Below are 26479 nucleotides of genomic sequence, written 5' to 3' on the forward strand. Positions count from 1 at the left end.
ATATTGCTTTAATATCTTAATTACAATTATATAAACTATTCAACCCAACTATTGCCTTTACATAATTTGATATTTCGGATAAAGTGGTGTCTAGAATAAACCGGTTGGACTTGGTTGTTGGATTTTCTGAACAGTCGCCAATTTATTGGGATCAAAAGGATCATGCCTCTCCACACAAGGTGTACCTAGCCACTAGTCTGGGATACTAAATTGTGTACAAACCCAATCTTAATTACTAAATTATCTGAATAAACTTTGTTTCAAATTCGACCGCTCAAGGAACGACCCTAGGTCATATTTGCCCTTGCTAACTCATAGGAAGGAATAATAGATTTAGGCCCATCATACATAAATTAAACAATCAACTTCTTCTGTTGATATCATGAATTGACGTTTTGCGACCTAATGACACCACATAAATAAACCGTCCGATTCGGGCACACATATATATATATATATATATATATATATATATATATATATATATATATATATATATATATATATATATATATATATATATATATAGTCATAATCAAGAGGGAAACACTTTTTTGAGGGGGGGGAAGTAAATTTTTTTTTTTTCGATTTTTTTTTTCCGGGCATCAAGTTTAGGTGAAAATATGAACATTTAAAAAAGACACTTTGTGATGAATGTTACTAGTATTACTTTGGAGGTAAAACGCTCGAAAAAAATATGAAAACATTCAATGCATTGAATGTTTTGATTCTGAGTTTATTTGCATCGTTTTGTTTTCATGTTGTGTGAAGTGTTTTTTTGAAATTTAACCCGATTTAGAGTTTAGGATTTAGGGTTTTGGGTTTGGTCCCTAAACCCAAAACCCAAAACCCAAAACCCTAAACCGTTCGTGTAAAAATATTCAATCTAAACCTTAATTTCTAAACCCTAATTTCTAAACTCAAAACCCTGATTTCTAAACCCTAATAGCTAAACCCTAATTTTTTAACCTCCTAATTTCTAAACCCTAATTTCTAACCCCTTAAAAAAACTCAGAATCAAAACATTCAATGCATTGAATGTTTTCATTTTTTACTTCGAGCTTTTTACCGCAAAAAAATAGCATTCATCACAAAGTGTCTTTTTTAAATGTTCAAATTTTCATGTGACCTTGATGTCTGGAAAAAAAATCGAAAAAAACGAAAAAAAATTACTTCCCCCTCCCAAAAAAGTGTTTCCCTCTTGATTAAATCTCTCTCTCTCTCTATATATATATATATATATATATATATATATATATAGTGGTAGGATCAAGAGGAAAGTAACCATTCGGGGGGAAGCGGGGGGAAGCAAAAACTTTTTTTTTCGTTTTTTGAAAAAACTTTGTTCACGAACATTATAGATGAGATGAAAATATGAACATTTAGTAGAGACACTTTGTGTTAAATGTTTTTATTTTGGCGAGAAAACGCTCGAATAAGTAATATATAACAATTATCGTGTTTTTCGAGCGTATTTTGAGGTTTTAGATATTGGGGTTTAGATATTAGGGTTTAGATATTAGGGTTTATAGGGTTTAGTTATTAGGGTTTAGAAATTTAGGGTTTAGGGTTTAGATTTAGGGTTTAGATTTAGGATTTAGAATGAGTTTTTAACACGAACGGTTTAGAATTTAGGGTTTAGGGTTTAAGGTTTGGTGTTTTGGGTTTATGGAATAAACCCAAAACACCAAACTCTAAACCCTAAACCTAAACCCTAAACTCTAAATCGGGCTAAATTTTACTTCACAAAACATGAAAAAAAAACCGTTCATATTCTTCACGAACAATATTATCTTGAATGTTATTTTTGTCAATCATTTTCCCGCCTAAATAATAACATTCATCACGAAGTGTCTCTTCTAAATGTTCATATTTTCGTGCGAGCCTGATGCCGGAAAAAAAAAAATAAAAAAAAACGAAATTTTTTTTTTTGCTTCCCCCCACTTTCCCCCGATTGGTTACTTCCCCATTGATCCTGCCCCTATATATATATTGTTTTAATCAGAGGGAAACACTTTTTTGAGAGGAAGTAATTTTTTTCGTTTTTTTTGAATTTTTTTCAAACATTAAGATCATATGAAAATATGAAAATTAAAAAAAACACTTTGTGATAAATGTTATTATTTTAGCGAGAAAACGCTCGAATAAATAAATGATAACATGCATCATATGTAATGTTTTAATTAAAGTCTTTTTCAAGGGGTGAGAAATTAGGGTTTAGAAATTAGTGTTTAGGGTTTTGATTGAATTTTTAAAATGAACGGTTTAGAGTTTAGGGTTTAGAGTTTAAGGTTTAGGGTTTAGAGTTTAAGGTTTAGGGTTTAGTGTTTTGGGTTTAGGGGACTAAACTCAAAACACTAAACCCCAAACTTTAAATCGGGTTAAATTTTGAAAAAAACTTCACATAAGACGAAAGAAAAAACGATGAAAAAAGACTCTAATTAAAACATTACTCATGATGCATGTTATCATTTATTTTTTCGAGTATTTTCTCGCCCAAATATTATCATTCATTACAAAATATCTTTTTTAAATGTTCATATTTTAATGTGATCTTAATGTATAAAAAAAATTTAATAAAAACAAAAAAAATTACTTTCCCCACTTCAAAAAAAAAAATGCTTCCCTCTTGATAATATATATATATATATATATATATATATATATATATATATATATATATATATATATATATATATATATATATATATATATATATATATATATATAGGGTGAGGATATATGGAGAACCAAAGGTAGTAGAGAATCCATGGAACTCGTGGAGATTGAGTCAATCTGCTGCAGATTGACATTTTTTTTTGCAGATTGACTTTTTTTGTGCAGATTGACTTTTTTTGTGTGTAGATTGAGTCAATCTGCACGCAGATTGACTTTTTTTTTTTTGCAGATTGACTGTTTTTTTTTGCAGATTGACTTTTTTTAGTGTGCAGATTGACTGTTTTTTTTCAGTTTTTTTTTTTTGCAGATTGACTTTTTTTGTGCAGATTGATTTTTTTTTTTTTGCAGATTGACTTTTTTTTTGTGTAGATCGACTCTTTTTAGTGTGCAGATTGACTGTTTTTTTTTCAGTTTTTTTTTTTTTTTTTTTTTTGCAGATTGACTTTTTTTGTGCAGATTGACTTTTTTTAGTGTGCAGATTGACTGTTTTTTTCAGTTTTTTTTTTTTTTAAGTTCAATCTTCACATAGATTGAAGTTCAATCTATGTGTTCGATGAGTTCTCTACATACTCTAGTTGTCTATGAATTCTTTCAATATATATATATATATATATATATATATATATATATATATATATATATACCAAAATTCACTTTCACCCTCTGTTTTCTCTACACACATACTCTCTCTCCGTCTGTGTAAAATGCTGTTGTTTTTGGTTTCTTGTTTCTCTTTCATCATTTTAACTAAATTATCCTTCTTCAAAACAAACCCATTTTGTGTCAAAACGTGTATATATGGCACGGACACGCTAACCCTGTGTGCCGTAGCACCCACCAATCCCACCCCGAAAGAGACCTGTGCCGGAAAAGTACCTCCTCCCAGTACCCACAGTGACGGCAAGAGCAATTTTTACCCCAGCTAGCTAGACCCCCGAAAACACTTCACAAATTCCCCCGGAGGAGAAATAATTCCATGCGGAGCGCCCAGACTGAGAATCGAACTTGCGCCTTCCTTGTGTCAAAGCTTCCCCCACTGTGGGCTCAGGGATCAAAGGCATCGGGTACCACTGAGCTAGAAGCTCGTTGGTAAAAATAAAACCCATTTTGGGATCTTGAAAATAAAACCTTTTCATTTCAAGATTTCTGTCAAAAACACCTGTTAACAGCAAGCATGATATCCCACAAATTTTATTCAATAAAAAATGGTGTCATCAGTTCAAAAATTGAAACTTTAGAAGAAAAATATGATTTTTGTTTATTGGATTTGCCTGATTTGCCCTTGGAATGCATTCTTGAAAAGCTTTCACCTACTGGGTTGGTTAAGATGTCTGGGGTATGTAAATCCTTGAGGACTATGTGTACACAAGACCTTTTATGGGAAAAACATTTGAACAAGAAATGGGGTAAATTCTTGATAGGTGACTCTGTATATAAGGAATGGCATGCATACATTGACAACAAAAAGAAGCAAAAGCTTAAAGATTGCTCAAATGGAAAAGGGTATTTTGGGTTTTTTACTACCATCTTTTGGTGGAAGAAAAATGTGAAATTGAACAACACGTGTATATGTTTGCCTGTTGATTCAATCATGTCTTGGTATCTTTCACTTGAAAATGGCAATTTTTCATTCCCAGCTCAAGTTTACAACAGAGAGGTAATTTAGTACAAAATCAACCACTTCAACCGTTAAACTTAGCATTTAAAAGATGAAAATTTGGCCTTAATTTTAGGACATTGCCCTTTAGGGCTATAGTTAAATTTTTGCTAATAACATTTGCAATTTGCAATTGCAAAGGAACTTAGATTATGTTAATTATTACTCACATGTTTGATTTATAAATATATTAATTATGAGTATTTATTTATGAAAAATATGGGTTTTGATGTTGTAAATAATCTAAATATCTAAATAAAGAAATAAAAGAAGGCTAACCATAGCCATAAGCATTTTTAATAATTCTATTGCAAATTTGAAAGCATTCTTAATATATTTATTTTAATTATTGAAAACTTCATTGCATTTAATAGTAAGTTTCTCTGATAAGTTACAAAATCATTTTTGATATGAAAATGGAAAATTAAGTTACTGACTAATAAGGTCAAAGGATCACATGATTCGGTTGATTTAAGACTTTTGTTTTGATCACTATTCATTGAGGGTTCTTATAATCATATTGTGTCAAATGCAGAATGGAAATGTTGGGTTCTTGCTGTCATGTTATGATGCAAAAGTTAGTTATGATTCACAGACCGATAGTTTCAAGGCCAGGTAAAATAAAGATCCAAAATTTTCTTCATTCCTAATTATGCTATGCAATAAAGTTCTAGCTTTTGTTACAATCCCAACTATGCCATGCAAAGAATTCAAAATTTAGCTCATTCCCAGTTAGATTACACAAAAAGTTAAAAGTTCTGTTCATTTCCAAATATAATCTGCAAAATTTCGAAATTTGCTCATTGCCAGTTACTATTTGCAATAATGTTATGCAAAATGATTCAAAAATTTATTCATTTCCTGTTAAATTTTGCTAAAAATTCAAACTTTTATTCATCCCCAATAAAATTTTGCAAAAAGTCACTAAGACGGGAGCCTATGTGCTGAGCTGGCAACCAGTGGCGGAAATAGGTAGGGACTAGGGGTCATCGATTTGCAATTTTCAGTGTAAAAATTTTGAGTTTTTCGATTTTGTCCCAGTGGAATTTTTTTTTGCCCAAAGCCTCCATATTTTGCCTCAAACCTTCAAATTTTGTCCCAAAACCTCTAAATTTTGCCTAAAAACCTCCCGAAACCTTCAAATTTTGCCCAAAAATTTTCATATTTTGCCTAAAAATCTCCAAATTTTGCCCAAAAAAGTTGCTACGTTTTTAAAAAAAATTCGTTCCGGGTGAAAAAAAATTCTGTTTTCGCCACTGCTAGCAACTGTCTTCGGCACAAGGAAGAAAGAAAGCACTGTTGAGTTCTCCAGCCGTATTCCATTGATTTCTTCTAGGCAAAGCGGGTTGAGGATGGAAGGGAGTGGGGCATGCTTGTTATTTTTATTTTTTATTTATTTTTGGTTTTAGGTATATAATAATAATAATAATAATAATAATAATAATAATAACAATAACAATTTTAATTATAATAAATATAATAGTATTATTGGTAAACGTGGTGTCCAAAAAGTTCAAAAATCTAAATATAGGTAGTGTTTAGTCCTATTACGGCCGCTCCTTATCGTAACTAAAATATTCATCCTCTTAACATTCCACATCAGCGCCACATGAACATCAATATCCTATAACTAACTCATAATTAAACACTCCCTATAATGGCTAAAACAATACTCCTCTTAATATACAACGAACAAGCAATAAAGCATCAAGTCCAACAATAAAAAGCTACTGGACCCACAATTCCTATAACTAAACTTAAAACTTCCGTTAAATTGATGGTGAATGCGGGTAACTAAAGCGGGTAACTAGCTCGTGCTTAGTTACGGATAATGACGGGTAATGAACGGGTAATGAACTATAGGGAGTGGTCTAAGGAAGTGATGACTAGTTGCGGAGCATAGTTTAGTTCTACAGTTCTTCATGTCAAGATACAGAGTGGTCTAAAATTTGCATTTTATATTAATTTACTTTTGTATTTATGTTGGGGGCTGTGTAGGTACTCGGCACATGGTAGGCCAACAACAGAGGAAAATATTAAATGGGAAAGGCTTAGATCACCAATAGTCGATGCATCACCATATGATCTTTATGTTTCGGATTGTTTGAATGATTTGAAACCAGGAGACCACTTTGAGATTCAGTGGAGGAAATCTAAAGAGTTTCCATATGGTTAGTGTTCTTTAATTTTCAAAAGATTTCGTTTGTTTATGTGTTTTTGTGCTTTATATTCTTGTACATTTGGCTTACTTGGTTGTTTTTTCTAATGTATCTCAGGTTGGTGGTATGGTGTTGTTGCCCACTTGGAATCATGCGATGGAAACAAGCTTTATTGCCAATGTCATCGTAGTGGTGAGTATGCAACTTTATCGTCACAACTTTTTTGGTATTAATTTATTATTTATTATAATTATCCAAAAACTAGTACTATGCGGAACCCACGAGCCATGGTGCACCGATTTCATAAGACTCGCGGAACCCACGAGCCATTGTGCACTAGTGTCACTTGACAAATAGATAATATTTTGATGCAAGTCTAAAGATTTGATGCTTTTCGAATCTTATAAATAAGCAAAAATTATAGAATGAATGTGGCGCTTCTCCTTCTGTTGTCACCAATAATTATGTGCACAATTGTTTTTTACTTTAACATAGAAAAGCCAATAAACTAGGAACATGTTTAATTGTTTAATGATTATATGTACACTTTTTCCTCTTTCGAGCATTTTCTTATCTTTAAAACGGTCTATAAATGCCCTTATGTTCCTGACATTACAAAATGTAAAAACTTTGAAGTTTCAAAGAAGTTTTGATTCTCGTACGAGGTGTTGGAACCAGCACCCGAGATTAAGTCTTGACTAAAATAAAACAGACTAAACAACAGTGGCGACTTTATATATAAGCGGTTACGGGACACTACTAGTTTGAAAATTTTTAGTAGAAAATACTCTTTAAATTGTATAGAACACCACTAAATTTAAATTTAACTGTATGACCCCATATATTTTTTTAAGTTTATAGTTTTTCTTTTAAGTTGTGTAATAATACACCACTAAATATGACTACTCGGACTCATAAATTTTTCGAAATTTTAGTTTTTTTAAGGTAATTACTAAAACACAAATTATTATCTCTATATACTAAAACACAAACTGGCATAGTGGCATACTATTCATCGAAAGCGATACATTTTGCGCTTTAATGACTTGTACGTTGCGCAAAGGGAAGTTGTACCCACAAGGAGTTTTGCACTATTCATCTACAGTAAAAAAAAATTAAAATTGTCCTCGTTCTCCCCTAGAAATTTTACTAAAGGACTGCATAAGAACGTTGACCCGTTTTTTTTAAACTAATTTTCTTCAAAAAAAAAAACAAGCTTTTTAGCCCTTCTTTTTTTCCCTACAATTTTTCATACACTTTCACCAACGACGACTCCATCACATTGCCAAAAAATGTCTACAAAACAGCGCGGCAACGCGCGCCCACCAAATACTAGTTACCACTAAAATAACATTGAAATATAATTAGTACTGGAATAAAATTCGGGACCCGTTAGAGTTATAATCCTAGAATCGCCACTGCTAAATAAGTTCCTCTTAAAGTTGACCAATTCTATTTGACTTCAAAATTATATCCTTCAGGTTAGATATAGTGGTAAGTTCTAGGTTACCAATATATAAAGATTCAAACATATAAAACCTGAGTAAATATAATGGGTCATATGGGTTGGGTTAGAAGTTTAACAACAAAGATAACGGCTCGAATGGGTGGGTGAGCTAATATGTCGTGACTCGTGAGTCATCTGAATATATTCAAATGCATAAAACCTCCATAAAAGTTCTAGTAGAAATAAGTTTATACATTTTTAATTAAAAAAACTATTTGTAATCAAATTTAACACAATATTAATATAAAGTTCATAAAATAATTAATAGGTTGACCCAGTCTACCCTGACCCATTTTGCCACCCGCATAAATTACGTATCTTGACCCAACCTGACTACTTTTCGTCCCTAAATCCTTGCAACAAAGTGAATATAGGAAAGTTAACTGCTTAAATGCTCTATCTTTGAATTTTGATTCTGTTTCGTGCAACTTTTATTCGTATATTGACACATGTTCTTGACAACAGACACGGTGATATTGGAGTTCAAGCAGTACAGTCGAGGGTCAAGATGGAGGGAAGTAATGATAGACCGAAAGGATCATCGAGAAGTAGGCAATGAAACTGAGGGGTTTTATGCAGGCATCAGGAAACTGTACAATCACAATGAAATCTCGATGTGGAAGGGTCTTTGGCCGACTCAACCGTTAGACTAATATGTAAGTAAACGGGGTTCGGTTAGATTTAATCTGTAACCCATTAGTGTGTCAACTGGCTTCCTCCTTTTCAAATGTAAATATAAGGTTAAGGTACATGATTAGTAGGTTCCTAGAGATGATACATCTGGCATCATATATTGTTGCTCGAGGCGCAAAGTTGTAAAAGTGTATGTAACAAATAGAAAGATGGTCCAGCTGTACAAAACGCTTAGGCTGATGTGTATTATTCAATCGTATGTAATGTTAACTCCATCTTCATCAAATGTTTATAATGATCGTGTTAGTTTTTATGCATACGGATCAAGGTTGCAAAATCCGCTACTCGGGGAGTAATCGCTCGACTTTTTAAGGAATACTCGGCAACTCGAAGAGTACTTGGAATCTCGATCATTCTTCATATGATGGAATACTTGGCAAATCGCTCGACCTATTTTTTTGAGGAATCTCGAGCTTTGGCTGAGTTTTGACCGATTTGACTAAGTTTGACCGAGTAATTCCGAGTTCTGCAACCATGATACGGATCTAGATGTTATTCACTCATATGTGCATGCGCGTGTATGTGACAAACCTTACTACTATCAGAGAATGTGCATGACAATGTTTTTATCCACTAGAACAATTAAACCCATTGATGTTATCTAGATACTTAACACATAGGACCAAACACTTTTGTGACCAGAAATGATGTTCACACTATTTCACTTTATCAGCTAAGATTTTATGTACATGATTGAGTGCCTACTTTATCTTGAATACATATAATTATATAAAGCCTTAGCATTTTGACACATATAAAGGTTCAGATATACATGTCTTGTGCTGTTTTCTCCTTTTTTGTGTCTATTTGACATCCACATTTGAAATTGTCTCCCCTCTTTACAACTTTCAAGAGAATAAAGTTAAAATGCACTAAATATGGGTTGCCAAATGTCGAAAAAGTGTACAAAAAATGTTGTATGTGACCCAAAATTGATTGTTGTCTCTGAAGATAAGCCTACACTGGTTTTAAAAGTCGACAAAAACCATAATGGCTTGACTTTTTGGCTTGAAATGTGGATGTGTGTCGTATTGTGGGTCCAAGCTTTGAGGATTCTGGCCAATAATGGAGGTCTAGCTTTGCAATGCTTTACTGATTGCTATTAATCTTGATTGCACGTTAGTATGACCGAATGCTCCAATCCGTTTAGGGAGGATTAGCGATTCAAGTCGTTGGTGATTTTAGTGTTATCCAACATTCATTTTAGCTAATTTCGATTTACTTGAATGCATGAGCTAGCTAGTCATATTTAACAACGGGTTTGGCGAGTGTGGAGTGAACATCCGTAAGAGTTGGCTATTAACTGTCGCATAATTGCGGGGTCAATGGGGCTCCCCCTTTCGGGGTCCAAGGGGCAGCGCCCCTGGCGAGTTACGCAATGAAGGGTTACACCCTTTCATTTCCTAATTGCCAATAACAGTTTTATCATATACGTTTTTGGCATTCTGCATTCTCATAACAACAACTACAAAAACACACATAATCTCTCTGATATTTTGATTAGTGATTTCATTACCAAAAACACTAATTGTGTTCTTGTCTTATCCCTGTAAAGATTTCGTGAAATCAAGGCAATCGTTGGGTCGAAATACTTTATAGAAAAAGTGAATACACGATTCAAGAATCAATCTGGACAGTCAAATCATACCCTATTTCTAACATTCATAACAAGAACGAAAAATGTTACGAAATAATGTAAACAATGGGTGTAGTTATAACAAGGCAGAACATAAAGATATTCTGTACTTCAAATCTGTATGTACAATTGTACATAAAGTTGTTTTTGTATATTTTAGTTATGGTTCATATGATGGAATTTCATAATCAATCAAACATTTTGTCATCATATAGACTATTAACTAGATCCAAAAGAAAAAGAAAAACACTTTTTCATCAACAGAATGATGACTTGTTTCTTAGTTTAACATAGAAAATGGAGTGAAATTAACATTTTGTACCTTTTACAATCATTGAAGTTTGAGGTAATTAATTTGATCAATCTTTTTTCTCAGTTTTACATTTTTAATGGTTAAAAATTTTGCTTCAGCATTTAATATTAATTAGTTATCATCACAAATATACCAGGATCCTCCAATAAGACAGAGTAATCCTCTTCACTTATATAGTTATATCTCAGTTTGGTTAAAGAAAGTATATTTCATGGGCTAGAGCCAAGAGATCAGAGACATTTTATGCTCTTCACAAGTATATTTTATGTTAGGCCCATTATGTTTATTTAGTATTAGGGCTAAGCCCATTGTAATCATCTATATAAACTCTTCCATTTGCTCTTGAATGGTATAAGAACAGGTATAATCCCGAAATCTAATCAGCTGCCATGTGCCAATGGTCTATGGCCGTCAAACTCCTTAACCACCATATTCTATTTGATCCAAGTCCGGTTGTGGATTTGAGGTCCATTAGGGTTTGATAAAAATCTATAGTCCAATTGTTTTAGGACCTTTACAAATATCATGTGTAGGTGATTGTTTCTTGAAAACATACATGTTCAATGTTATCACATATCTTCTTTTTAAAAGCACTAATATAATATAGACGAGTTACATTATACTTCATGGTTTCATGATCTCCAAGAACACAGTCAGATTATAACCAAAAGAAGAATAAAACTGAAATGGTTTCATACTGTAAAATTAGAGGAACCCTTTGCACCATAAGGACCAGTGAACTTATATAAACTTTATTATCTTATACAGTACATATATAAGTAGATATAAATTATATCTATACTGTCTTAGGTAGTATGATATATTGTCCATTATTTATCACATTTGTCGAAATTAGAAGATATTGGGAAATCAGCCCTCTGAAAATGTGAGCACCGAGATCCTAGGCGTTGACAGCAGTTTCAACAGCGACAGGATGGATAAAAGCTTGCTCCAAATGTTCACCTTCGTTCGCCCATAACTCAGGTAGTGCTTCTTTAATATTGTGGATGAGGTTTAAAGCTTGATCTGCTCCTGGGACAAGACTCGACCTTCCTACCTGCGTATTTTAGCCAAATTCGTTCTCATTGCACTCTTTTTGTCACGAAATATAAGTCATTTTTTTAACGTCGATACCGACATCGAATGCTCTCATTTGTCACCCACACACGCATTAGGAGGAAACCCCATTCGCGACGATGTTGGAAGTACCATCGAAGGTTGGGAAAACCCCAGAGACCTTCCCAAATCGCATTGATGTTGGCATTATCATCAAAGGTTAGACACTCCCTGCTTGGAGTGAGAATTGAACCTGAGTTGACAGTACCTCAAGTTGAATCTCACCCCCATACCACTTGAGCCAAGTTTCGTTGGTAAACCGGAAGTCATTAAATAGACTAGCTAGTTACCACAAGGATCTTAGGTTCAAACCTACTAGCTGGTCAGAGAAAAGAATCGGAAACGGTTACGGGATAAACCGGTTAGACTACATAGATCTGAATAAAAATACTCCCCTTTTTCACTACTTTAAAATCTAGACTTTGATGCTTTTAAAGGTTTAGAGCTATGTACGATCTTTCATTTGTTATGTTTAAATTCAAAAAAATTAAATAAAAAATGAGATCTTACAATGACCGTATGAAATCCTGCAGACTTTGCAGTGGCAATGTTTCTAACGCTGTCATCGAAGAAGATCTGAAGGAAAAACAAGTGGATTAACATTATTAACCTTCTTATAACTATCAAGAAATATATAAAGCATTCCCATTTTTATGTTAAATTTACATATTAATGCCATAATTACCACATAAGGCCTGCTCAAAAACTTGTAATCACCAAATCATACCTCAAAGAGTTATACTGTAATTAGTTAAACGTATTGCTGCTTAAAGCATAAATATTAATACGGAGTATCTGATAGGTGAAATTCACCATCAGTAGGACGATATAGGGAAGAAATTTGAATAATGGTTTGATGCAAATACTAGTCCGTAACTTACAGTTTTGTTGGGGTCAATATTGGCGATGATAGCAGCCGCTTCGAATGATTCAATTGCTGGTTTGCAGATGACTCTTGTTGGAGAGCTGAACCTAGTGTCATCGCAATGACTATTAAGCGTCTCAAAGCATATAACACCTTCGAAACAGTCTTCCAAGCACATTTTACTGAGGACTCGAGCTGCATGTGCTTTGTCCGCATTTGTGAAAATCTATAACCAACACACACAATTAAATAAATAAAAATTGCTATCTTTAAATAAAAAAAGAACAAGTAATGTTATATACTTATATTGGCTTAACAATATGGACCTCAAAATATGACTAATTATAATACAGACGTTGTGAGTTGTGACTTACAATTTTTCGTTGTGGCATAGATAGAAGAAGGTTTCTTAGAACCAAATCGGGTTTGAGAGTATGGTAAGGTAAGGTCCCATGAACCAAAGCATGAAATTCATCGTCATCAAACTTGTAACTAAGAGCCTGTATCAGACAAACCGTGTTCCAAATAAGACATAATCCTCGGACATATTACTCTCATTTCTCTTAAATGTATTTATCACGGGTGATGATCAATTTTTAACCATACACAATCAAATATGCTTTAAACTGTTGTACTTGTATTGTACAATATCATAAAGCATAATAGATTGTGTATGGCTAAAAATTGCTTGTATACGAATCACTTCCCATTTATTACCATTTACAGTTATCAATCAAAATACATTATAAACGGCCCAAAAGTGTAGGAACAAAACACTGCATTCTATTTACCTTGAGACCAGCCATGGTTGTCCCGTATTCTCTGTACAATTCCAAGCACATATCAGGGACTTGAGATTCTTCTATATTCAAATATTTCAACATGTATTCTGCATCAAATAGTATTTACCAAGTTACAATTAGTCTTTTTCTAGCATATAAATAAATTGTCACATTTCTGGCTCATATATATGTTTCCTTATAGACATACATTTAAAAAAGTAGCAGCCATTTATAGAAATCAAGATTACACCACATGTATACAGATTTGAAAACGACCAACAGTTGAAAGTACACATTAACAAAAGAAAATAATAATAATAAAAATGGGCGCTAGCGCAAGTACCTTCAATATTTTTGCGACAAGCAGAATTAAGACCCAAGCTCATAGGATACAGCGTATCATCCATATCTGAGAGCCATAAACATATTAAAATATGTTTACCACATAGATAATATAACTACATCCACAAGCTGCAGAAAACTAGAAACGACAGACAAACAAAACAGCCATAAAACATACCAAAAAGCAAGCACTCGTACTTGACTGCCGTGGATGATCCCACTGTTTCCATGATCATCAACAAACAACTTTCAACGAAGGCCAACTCTGTGGGGCATAAGTTTCATTAGCTCGTCGTTAACATAAAATTAAGATTATGCGAATAATATTCATTTCGAGACAACAAAAGAAGCATACAATGAAACAATTTTCTTGGTTAATCAGAAAAAAGATCATTGCTTTAGTTTAAATCAAAAAATGCCAAGCACAAATTAGTATATCCATGTTGACATATTATTGATGTAACTAAGCTTATTACTTATAGTACCTTTTCTTATGGAGTTGAAAACAATGACTCGAGTAAATTTTGGAGTGAATGATAACATAAACTAACCTTGTTATTTATAGATCCCCTAAAATGTTGGTGAACATTTTATTTATGTTATTGCAAGTTAACGTTGGAATACCACCGATGATATATGGGTATACGGATTCCATTAAGTAAATTTTATTATTATACCTACTTTAATTAATTAATTCTACATTCTGATTTCAGTATCCTCCAAATGGCCACATGATATTATATTCTAACCTAGTGTATAACCAACGGCAAGGTTCCATAATTAATAATTATACTTTCTCCGTTTCAATTTTATCATTCACGGTCAAAATAACATGCGAATTAATAATAATAATTATCATTATCACTCTTTACGTATTACATACTTATTTATCCTTCATGCATAAATTATGAGAAAAAAAATACTTTTAACTAATTATTTTTATTTATTTTTCCCATAGTAAAATAGTGGGCAAAGAGAGTAATATTAAGAATAAAGAAATAAATAAGAATAAGGAAAATAATTTTTATTTTCATTACCAATTACTCCGTATCAAATAGTGGGTAAATATAAAATCAACTACCCCCGTCCCATATTAATAGTCTAAAGACAAAAAACATATAGTTTAAGGAAATGTCATAAAAGTACTATACTTTCTTTCTGTTTATTTTTCAGTTTTATCATTACTTCTTCTTTCTCCTTTAATCCTATCCACATACATTAAGGACATAATAGAACTTAAGCTTCTTATTCCTTTCTATTTATGAAAGTGGACTATTAATATGGGACAACTCAAAATCGAATACTGGACTATTAATATGGGACGGATGAGTATTAAAATTCAAATCAATGTTAATTTGAATAGAGAGTCAAATATGACATCATAATTCAAATTATGGTTCAAATTCAAAATTATAAATCTATTTAAAGATCAATATTTAATATCTTAATAAAAGATAACATAATATAAATTTTCATTTATATACAGAAGAAAAGAAAAAGTTCTTTTGGGTGAAGGAAAATTATAACGTACCCGAATAGAATTTTGCTATCTATCTATAACACAATAAAATATAAAGCAATACACATACATGAATTGTATACCTTTTATGTCAACAACATAAAACAAATGCTTAAAGTTGAATACAAGGATATATAAAAGGATATACTTATCGACTCATAGAAGAAAATCGAAGCTCGTATTTAATATTGTTCTCTTAAAACACGTCGTCTGTTTTTCAGGGTACAACAGTTACTATACTGCCGAATGTGACAATTAAGCCTGAAATATTATAGAAACCACCATGAACATATGTGAGTTCTATATTTTATGGATCTGACATGTGTTTTCTCAACACGCTCAGTATGTATTTATCTTATTTAGCTAGGTTTCATCTCTTATATGATCTCCCAACTTGTCATATATATAATGTATAGATAGATGGACTAATCTATAATAAATGATGAAATTAATAACCAATTGAACACTATTAGTGTTTGTTTAGTGTTTGTAATAAAACCATTGGTGTTCGTAAGTTATATAATATGAAAGGTTATCATTTGATTTTGATATGAACTTAAAAGTCCTCATTTAGTGAGCCTTCCTAACTTTTCCAATATCATTTCATTCATCATTCAATATATTCAACATTGACAGAATTCCCCTCAAAATAAAATAAAATGTGTTATCCTACGTAAGATTCGCGCTTTTTTACTTTATTTGATATATGGTGCAATGTTGATCGGTATACAGATGTGGGCTTACGTAGAACCCATATTGATATATTTAATCTATCGCATGGTTCAATCACTTGAGTATGTTTTTTTGCTTTGCTTAAAAATATTCTGTATGTTCTTTTATGGAAAAACAAATATATAAAACCACATTTAAAAATATTATATTTAAACAAATAAGTTTTTTTGAACTGCAAGTATTTCGAAACCCACCAACCCGATTATTTTTCACGCATACATACGCTTTCGAGAGGAAACTCAAACCACATTACAAGGACCCGATCCTTAAACCATCCTGAGGGACAGACGAAGCGGGGCGAAATCCTGGAATATGGATCGGTAAAACCTTTCCGTGGTCACTCCATAAATCGAGTAGATACCCAGAAATGTTTTAAGGGAGTAACTCAAACTTGAGACCTCCCACGTCTATCTAACACACAAGGTATTCACGTCTATCTAACACACAAGGTATTAGACGTACTACTAGAACACACGGAGGGGGTACTATTTAAACATATAATAGTATTTGCACATTAAAATTTTCACTATTTGCTTCTTATATCACCCAAATTGCCTTGTTGTACTTGATAATTTTATATTTTATGTGAGTAACAAGTCCGATAACCTATCGGTACACACATATTAATTGCCATAGATATTTTATACTCGTATTATTTTTACTTTTCTTTATATCATGCTGACTTCGTCCATATAATTTTTTTTCTTTTTTTTACTCAGGCTGACGTCATGCTCACGTTATGTACGTGATTATTATAATTTATAATATCTTTTAGTTTATTTTCGTGGTTAAGAATTTTTCCCCAATAAAATAGGGACCCGCCCGAATAAACTTTGTTTAATTAAATGTTAAGTAATTAGCTTAAGGGTTAAAGTTGTTGTATCCTTCAGTTTTGTTTATTATATGATATATAACTCAAAAAATATCGAGGTCATAAACTTTCAATATTATGTATCTATATAAACAGAACTTACAGCTTACCGGATGAACCGGTTAAAATACTTATGTGAATTTTTTTTATTATTCTTTAAAGATGACATGGATGAATATTACGTATCTGTTAGAAACTCATATATAAGTCATATAATTTCAGTTTTGTTCTGACGTAAGCTATATATCTCAAAATATACCATTGAAGGTAATAAACTCTTTAAATGTGCGTTAATGTAAACATAATGAGACCGATTACCTGCTAGACTAGTAGAACTACTTATTTGGCTTATTTGGATTTTATGTGGCATTTTTTAGATGAATTCACATAAGAGAGACATAGAAAAAGAAAAAAATAACTTGTTTAAAATAAATGTAACTATTCAATGTTTCACACGGAAGGAGTAATTCTTTTATAAAGTAAAAAAATAAATAAATAAATAAAGTTAACTAACTACCCATAAACATGTTTAGCACATCTTATCGGCTCAGAGCAAAGCGCGTTTTTAAAAGGGAGATTTATTCTGGACGGAGCTTTAATAGTGAATGAAAGTATTGACTATCTAAAAGAAGCAAAAAAGAAAGGCCTTCTCCTTAAAGTCGATTTTGAAAAGGCTTTTGATTGCCTTAATTGGAACTTCTTGATGGAAGTCATGAAAAGTATGGGATTTGGGTTGAAATGGAGAACTTGGATTCTATCTTGTTTAAAATCCACTACAATATCCATACTCGTTAACGGATCCCCCACCAAGGAATTCTCACTAGGAAGAGGTATCCGGCAAGGTGATCCACTCTCCCCATTTCTCTTCATTCTTGCCGCGGAAGGTCTAAACATCCTTACAAAAGCAGCAAACGAAAAAGGTCTCTTTAATGGAGTGGAAATTGGAAACGATAAAGTCAAAATATCTCATCTCCAATATGCCGATGATACTATTTTCTTAGGTGAATGGAGCCGCGAAAACCTCCTAAACCTCCAAAAACTTCTTAAGTGTTTTGAATTAGCTTCGGGATTGAAGGTTAACTACCATAAAAGTTGTCTCTATGGTATTGGGGTAAGTGTCGATGAATCAAAACTTATGGCATGTAGCATGGGATGTCAAGTTGGTACTTTTCCCTTCACGTACCTTGGCCTTCCTATTGGTGCAAAAATGAACAAACTAAGTACTTGGAATCCGGTGATTGAAAAAATAAAATCCAAACTTTCTAGTTGGAAAATGCGTTCGATGTCGTTTGGGGGAAGAATGGTGCTCATCAAATCGATCTTAAATAGCCTTCCATTGTATTATTTCTCGCTCTTTCGTGCCCCGTCGAGTGTGCTAAAAATACTTGAGAGTGTGAGGAGAATGTTTTTTTGGGGCGGGTCTGAAATAAACTCAAAAATTTCATGGGTAAAATGGTCCAAGGTTGTATCCTCCTATGAAAATGGGGGGCTAAACTTCGGACTTTTAAAGAGCAAAAATCTTGCATTATTGGGAAAGTGGTGGTGGAGGTTCCATACCGAAACCGAATCACTTTGGGTTAAATTAATTCGTAGTGTTTATGGTTCAAGTGGCGGTTTGGATTTAGAGAGTGAAGCACTTCATTCTTTAAAGCCAACCACTTGGAAGAATATTATTTTGGCAGGTACATTAATTCAAGATTGTGGCATCAACTTCATATCCTCATTCCAATGTTCGGTTAGCAGCGAATCAAGCAGTGAATTCTGGCAGTCGAAATGGATGAATGGATGCAGATTGAGTGCTGTTTTTCCGCGTCTGTACATGCTAGAAGTATCGAAGCAAGTCAGCATCAAAAACAGGATTGAAGTATCCGGATCAGGCGCTGTTTTTAGGGGCGAATGGATTCGTCCTCCGACTGGCAGGACACAAAACGAGCTCCAGGACCTCTCTAGTCGCATAGCAAGATACGGATTCAACAACTCAGGGAGGGACTCGTGTTCTTGGATCCTTTCCCATAACGGTATCTTCACTGTTAAATCTTTATCCCATCTTATCGATTGCCAGTTACTTGGTGAATACATATACAACAATGAAACAATGAGGAACAAATTAGTTCCAAAAAAGCTTGAGATCTTTGTTTGGAGGGCGACTTTAAAACGTTTGCCCGTTAGAACCGAACTCGATAAAAGGGGTATTGATTTACATTCTGTTAGATGCCCGTTGTGTGACGAGGATCTAGAAACCGTGGATCACTCCCTTATATTTTGTAAAAATGCGATGGAAATTTGGGACCGAGTCTTTTCATGGTGGGGTTTTGGTAATATGTCAAACCTTAGCATTAACGAATTATTGCGTGGAAACATGCCTACTTCTTCAACGACTTTTGGATCCAAAATATGGCAAGCGGTGGAATGGGTAAGTGCGTATCTAATTTGGCGGAATCGAAATGAGAAGGTTTTTAGAGACAAAAGTTGGAATCCTCCGGTAGCTTTGAATGAAATCCAAGTCAAGACCTTTGAGTGGATTTCCAAAAGATCAAAAAAGCGGAAAATTGAATGGTTAACGTGGCTCAACGACCCTAGTGTTTTTCTTAGAATAGCGTAAAATTCGTGCATGTTTTCGTGTTTGTTTGTTTGCTAACTTTGCAAACCTTTTCGCGCTTCTTGTATATGAGCTTGCTCATCCTTTCTCTGTATTCCTTTGAGTTGTTAATATATCTTGCCTTTCAAAAAAAAAAACATGTTTAGCACAGTAACTGTGTTCACTAAATGTATTGGATCTTACTAATGCAATCTTGCTTTTCAATTGTATGTGGTAATGCACTAACATTGTGTACAGTAAGCATGCTATTAATGGAGTGTTAACACAGATATAATTTGTTTATATGAAAAGACTACTTCTCAACATAACTTTGTTCACACATATTTATCATGTCATCCGCATACAACTACAAAAATATAAACAAGACACTGGATAAATTTCAACCTAAATAGTTTTATTTAGACATCAAGGCGCATGGTATCACAATATCAAGAAATTAAACAAGGATTTTCCAGTTTAGTCTACTCAAACAGTATTTTCAGACATTATGTATGTAGTCTAATCAAGGTGTCGGTGACTATTTCCATCCTTTTCACTGGCCACCCCAAAATGTCAGTGTGATTTGAACCCGAGTATCAAGAAATGAATAGTGAAATCATGGCTACATGTCTTAAACTTCATGCATTTGAAGCCAAATGAGAGAAATATTGAAACCATGACGTGATTCGTATAATTATTGAGCGTAAAAGGTTCAACGGGATGAGAACCGTGTAAAAGTTTTAGACAGTGCTGATATCGACTCGACTTTTATGAACCTGAAAAGCTGGTGTGATCCAACTTCCACAGCTACATTGTATGCCTGACCAATTGAAGTAACCCAACCGGCCTTCACAATGCATGCACCACAACTTTCCATGCAATTCACCTTCTTCAACTGGACAACAAAGATATGAAACATGTAGTTAAGATTTTATAGGATAGATGTGGCTATTTTGCCCAGTTTACTTGTAAGAGGGCAAACTTTTAGTACCAAAAAAAGGAGTTATATGGGTCATAATATACCTACCAGTTCAAGTAGTAAAACGTTAGACCGACCGCAACTGTGACTGGATGTGGCGTCAGATTTTGCACTTTTTGGAGAAAAAGTGATTTTTTGACTGTGATGTGACAATGTCAAATTTTGAAGGTAAATAGTGGTTGTGTCAAATTTAAGTGCCAAATTGGAAGTTAGGTGTATAATAATAAAATTAATATACATGTGTTAAATTGTGATTGAATATAAAAATCTAACATAAAAATCTAACGCCTATTTTTTGAGTCACGTATCTGACTAACGCCCAAATTTCCGTCACCCTAACGCCCCGTTAATAGGCATTACTTTTTTACCACATCACCAAATTTGGGCGTTAAATTGATGAGGTAAAGCCCCGTTGCAGGCCGTCTTACAGTGTTACCCTTGCAAAAGTTTTATTATACTACCTTGTTTACCGGAATTGCGTACGTTTTCAACTCTCGCTTACAATATAATTACTCTTTCTCATTATTATTTATTTTAATTTTTTAACTTTTTAAAATTCCATACCTGTTTTCATCCAACGAAGAGGCTCAACAAAGATGGAGGTGCATTCAGGCTCATCGTTTTTATTATATGAGTTCTGACTACTCCTACGCCACTCAAACTAACTCTCTATTGGTTTTATTTTTTGATAGAAAAATTGATATGGTCACTTTGTGAAGGATGTTATCCCACATAGGTAGGAGGAGAAAGTTGGAGGTGAACTCATTGGCTATAAAAGAAGGCCATGAGATTACTTCCAAATTGCACCAATCAATACACTTTAAGTATTTGATTAAATCTTTCTTTCTTATCCTTGTTTGAGAGTTGTATTAGTTAAATATTTTGAAGAGTGTAGTTGGCTTAAGAGAGTTGTCTATATCATTGTAACAATTTGTGATATAGTGTATTTCTCTCTTTGGGGAGCCGGTGGTTTTTCTCCTGTTTTGGAGTTTCCACGTTAAATCTTGTGTTGTGTATTGTTCTTATTTCTTTACTATTATTGTTGGGCTGGGTGATGAGAATTAGTGAGACCGTAATTTCCCAACAACTGGTATCAGAGCGTCAGGTTTGACGGGGGTCTCGGTTATAGGAGTCGGAGTATGCTCTGTGATTGCCACGGGAGTGGATCGTCCACATCAGAAACGAGTTCTATTGATCGTATAGGGTATCTGGTTAGACAATATTTTTTCTGATTCGTAATAATAGTTGGATTTGTTAGTGGCGAGTTGTGAATTTCCGATTTAAAGGGTCCTGGCTACCTGCTACATCTTTTGGCTATTCGAAACGTGAGCAAAATCAGAGAAAGTGTTATTTATAGGATACGGATACGATGTCGAAGTTCAGTCCAATGAGGTTTGATGTTGAGAAATTTGATGGGAGGATCAATTTTGGCTTATGGCAGGTTCAAGTCAAGGATGTGTTGATTCAGTCTGGTTTACACAAGGCTTTGAAGGGTAAACCCACCCTTGTTCCCGGCAGTGATTCTAGCAAGAAGTTCGATGAAGAAGAATGGGATGATATGGATTTGAGGGCGGCAAGTGCGATTCGTTTGTGTCTTGCAAAGAACGTGCTTGCAAATGTGCACGGGTTATCAACGGCAAATGAGCTTTGGGTTAAACTAGAGCAGTTGTACCAGGGCAAGGGCATCTCAAATCGGTTGTGTCTTAAAGAACAATTTCATACTCTGCGTATGGATGGGGGTTCAAAGATTTCAGATCATCTAAGTATTCTTAATGGTATTGTTTCAGAACTTGAAGCTATTGGAGTTAAAGTGGATGATGAAGATAAAGCTTTGAGGTTGATATTATCTTTGTCATCGTCTTATGAACACATGAAACCTATTTTGATGTATGGGAAAGAAACTCTGAAGTTTGAAGACGTTACTAGCAAGCTCCTATCCGAGGAGAAAAGACTGGAAGGTAACGGGGTCTCGTCATCAGGAGATACGATAGTGTTGTGTTCGGATAGGCGAAAGAGAAACTCTGGGAAGAATCTGGTATGCTGGAGGTGCGGGAAAACTGAGCATGTAAGGGTTAATTGTCCAGGTGGAGCTAATCCGGCAAATGGCTCCAAAGACGCTAACATTGTCTCCGTTGTTACGGAGAGTGACGAATTCCTCTGAAGTCACGTCATCCTCATGGTGTGTCCGCGCCACCATGGAAAGGGATGTTCGTTAGCGGTTCCACAATTGCACATGGGTATTGGTTTGGCATTGATGCAGGTTGTGTGGTGGAAATTGATGTTGTAGCTGATGAAACTTCCAGGGAAAGCCAAACAGGAAGTTCCACCATAAAGTTTCAGCTGGTTGTTCAACAACATGTGCCGAGGTGAAACGCTTGGAATGTGATATTCTAAGTGCTATACTCTTAATGGTGGAGTATGATAATTCTTGTTAAGAGTTATGATTGTCTGTGATGACAATGATTGTCGGTTTAGACAATGTTCGATGAAGATGCAAGTTTTGTCTCTTGGGAGATAATGTCATCGGCATGAAGATGAGGATCTTGAAGTTGTCGTCGGGGAAGCATCTATATCGGTTATCCTTATAATGTTAAAGTACGGTTATCTTTTTCTATCAAAAAGGTGGAGATTTGTTGGTTTTATTTTTTGATAGAAAAATTGATATGGTTACTTTGTGAAGGATGTTATCCCACATAGGTGGGAGGAGAAAGTTGGAGGTGAACTCCTTGGCTATAAAAGGAGGCCATGGGATTACTTCCAAATTGCACCAATCAATACACTTTAAGTATTTGATTAAATCTTTCTTTCTTACCCTTGTTTGAGAGTTGTATTAGTTAAATATTTTGGAGAGTGTAGTTGGCTTAAGAGAGTCGTCTATATCATTGTAACAATTTGTGATATAGTGTATTTCTCTCTTTGGGGGCCGGTGGTTTTTCTCCTGTTTTGGAGTTTTCACGTTAAATCTTGTGTTGTGTATTGTTCTTATTTCTTTACTATTATTGTTGGGCTGGGTGGTGAGAATTAGTGAGACCGTAATTTCCCAACACTCTCGCCTTCCCCTGGTACATGAGTCACTACATTCTCCAGCAACGCAACAACTCTTCGGCATTTTTTGCATCGAAATGCAGGCGTCGGGATTAAATCCACTTTCTGAGACGTTGCCCCACTCCCAATAGAAGCTTCTTTTTTGGCCATCCCGGGATCAGCCGCAAACTTTGAGCTGTCAATTCTCGGTTATATGAGTCACCTAGTACCACAACATAAAAACAAAAAAAAAAGTTGAGAAAAAGTATAGGTGACAATTTCAATTCGTTTGTATCGTAAGGGGTCTATTTGGGTATGAAATAGTGTGGTTTTAACTTTGAAGGTGCACTTAATGCCAGAGAGTTGGATCAGATCAGAATGAAGGCTTATAACTCGTGTAACAATACTTCTGATACACATTGTCAATGGTTTATGATATATTTAAAGATTACAAATCTTGAATAAGAAAATGCACCAAAAACCTTCAAACTGAAGCGTTTGTAAATGGCACTTGAATGATCAACCTTGAAACCCATCTCTTCAAACATTGTCAACTGCGCATCAAAGGAAGAAATATTCCATTACACATAAGAAAATTATATATATAAACCCCGCAGCCAAGTTGTTACAAGCAAAAGCATTATTATTCTTATTTAACTTTTGTTTCCCTAAGCATTTACCTGTTCCAAGAATCCATCATTAGGGCCTACAGATGCATTGCTTTGACGTAAAGATTCAAGTGCATCTGTAAGTATATTCAGGTCATATACTATTATATTATCTTACATTAAATTAAATATAGAAAATAGAAAATACCTAAGAATTATCAACTTTTCAAAATAGCACGCTTTCAAACCTTCTAGAGAAAGTCGCTCAGTTCGCATCAGGTAGGCTGTGATGATGGCCGCACTGCAACAAACACACGCAATGAAGGGTATAAACACTTGGGGCTTGAAAAACAAAGAACTAAAAGTTATTCAAATATTTGACTTCTCCTAATCTTTCCCAACAATATGAAGCAGACTAATAAAACAACTAGAGGTGGAAAGATGGGTGGGTCAACAGGTTGTGGGTTCAGGTTGAAACTGGTGCATATTTAAATTTTATCTTGTAGGGTCAAAACAGGCAGGGTTAGACTAGCTTTTGGGGTGCTGATATCCTCACAAGAGGTATGAGGTTCAAACCTCACTAGAAGCATGTTTTGAGGTGGCCAGGGAAAGGGTCAGAAACGGTAACAGGATAACTCGGTTATGCCGCGCAAATTTGAGTTATCTTGTCCGTTTATGATTACAAAAAAGAATACAATAATAATAATAATAATCTAAATCTTTCAAAAGTTCGATTAACAAGGTTGTAAGCCAGTATGAGTTAGAGATACACTTTGGGCAACTTACAACTCGTACGAGATTAAACACATCCCAATCAAAAGCAGATGGGTCAAAATTGCCATATAAAGTCATAACAACAACGAAAACATAAAAGTCAAAACTAGATGTCAAACCATAATATTAATTACCATATTAAGTCAGAATTGTGATGAATGGATGTTAAACTAAGAAATTAATCTGGCACTATCAATCAAAATTTCTTATAAGTAGGGTGGTCCACTAGCAATGACTTTGTACATCATGCTATAATATTAATTACCAGCTCTTGAAAGCACGTTGCGCCCCTTGCAATATAATGCTTACAAAAGAACGAGCTTACTAATAATGATTGTACCATAATATCATTAGAGATCATAACTTATTATCTTGAGGCATAAGTGCATAACAATATAAGATTTTTGCTTATTGCACATAACTAATTTCGCTTGTTTTCAGCATGTTTACTTTCTATATATTTATGTATCTTAAATTGCTGATTTATCTAGTTATTATTCCAAGTTAACACATATAAATTTGCTGAATATTTTCATCTTATCAGCAAACATATATTTTCATTCATACAACTAGTACATGATCACCTAAACAACATGACAAATAAACAAGTAACCAGCAAGAAAACTATACCTTCTCGATACACCAGCAAAGCAATGTACCAAAACCGTACCTTTTCCCTACTTTCGTCAATAAAATCCAAACAAACCTCCAACGAATCCAATAAATTCTCGCTCTCCATATCTCTTAAGGGTACAGCCATCCTCACTGAATTTAAATCCTTCCCTGCATTCTCCAACACATAATGAATCTTTTTACTCGTATCCGACCCATCACCTTCGGTATACACTGTCTGAATCTCTTTGGTAGGAACCGAAAAACTCGAGTTCCATTCGGAGAAAAACGAAATAGAAGCCGAACTCAAAACCGATAAAATATGTGTGATTTCTACATTGTTACCTAAAAGTACTTCTGCAGCTGCACTTATGTTGCCAATGAATAGATTCTCACGCACTAAGTACAACATATCTTATTTACCTATATACTAAATCGCGTAAATGCCCGCTACAGTATAACAGTACCATCTACAGTATAACAGTAACTTTTTTTTTTCCCTTAACCTTCACATCTCTAACAACAGACATCTGTATCCAATTTCATCTTCCACGCATCTCCAGCGATGGTTGCAGGTATTTGTGCGAGAATTGGGGTTTCGATCGATTCAATCAAAGCTCCCGGCTGTTGTAGTCTGTTTGCTGTTGGCGTTGATGGTTGTGTCACCGTCGGTGGTTCCGTTACCTCCGGTGGTTGCGTGGCCTACGGTTGTTGCGGTGGTTGTTCGATCTTTTCGTGTTTGATTTTTGTGACCGGCAACTATTGTCGGCTTATTTAGATCCAGCGAAGATTTTGTTTACAGATTAGGGTTCGAGGTGATTGTTGACTTTAAACCATGGATGACACTGTTGGTAAATTAAGGCCTCACTAATTTCCACCAACCAGCTCAACAATAATAGTAAAGAAATAAGAATAATACACAACACAAGATTTAACGTGAAAACTCCAAAACAGGAGAAAAACCACCGGCCCCCAAAGAGAGAAATACACTATATCACAAATTGTTACAATGATATAGACGACTCTCTTAAAC

At 34.2% G+C, this 26479-nt stretch overlaps 2 protein-coding genes and 1 pseudogene across 2 annotated transcripts; 1 reads left to right on the forward strand and 2 right to left on the reverse strand.

The window, feature by feature from the left end:
- Positions 1-3853: 3853 nt before the first annotated feature.
- On the forward strand, positions 3854-8883 carry LOC139841001 (F-box protein At2g26850-like). Its single transcript, XM_071831239.1, has 5 exons — positions 3854-4336; positions 4872-4951; positions 6335-6507; positions 6613-6687; positions 8468-8883. Exons 1-5 carry the CDS (start codon positions 3854-3856, stop codon positions 8653-8655), a joined length of 999 nt encoding a protein of 332 aa, XP_071687340.1. The 3' UTR covers positions 8656-8883.
- A 2454-nt stretch (positions 8884-11337) lies between these two features.
- On the reverse strand, positions 11338-14266 carry LOC139842049 (uncharacterized protein C24B11.05). The gene is made up of 8 exons (XM_071832227.1): positions 14235-14266; positions 13928-14014; positions 13751-13816; positions 13417-13514; positions 13000-13125; positions 12642-12851; positions 12271-12336; positions 11338-11701 (listed from the first exon to the last, which is right to left on the reverse strand). Exons 2-8 carry the CDS (start codon positions 13983-13985, stop codon positions 11546-11548), a joined length of 780 nt encoding a protein of 259 aa, XP_071688328.1. The 5' UTR covers positions 13986-14014; positions 14235-14266; the 3' UTR covers positions 11338-11545.
- A 5923-nt stretch (positions 14267-20189) lies between these two features.
- LOC139844111 (uncharacterized) lies at positions 20190-25858 on the reverse strand (annotated as a pseudogene).
- Positions 25859-26479: the final 621 nt, after the last annotated feature.

The sequence above is a fragment of the Rutidosis leptorrhynchoides genome, chromosome 4, assembly GCF_046630445.1.
Source record: "Rutidosis leptorrhynchoides isolate AG116_Rl617_1_P2 chromosome 4, CSIRO_AGI_Rlap_v1, whole genome shotgun sequence".
In the NCBI taxonomy this organism is placed as follows: Eukaryota; Viridiplantae; Streptophyta; class Magnoliopsida; order Asterales; family Asteraceae; genus Rutidosis; species Rutidosis leptorrhynchoides.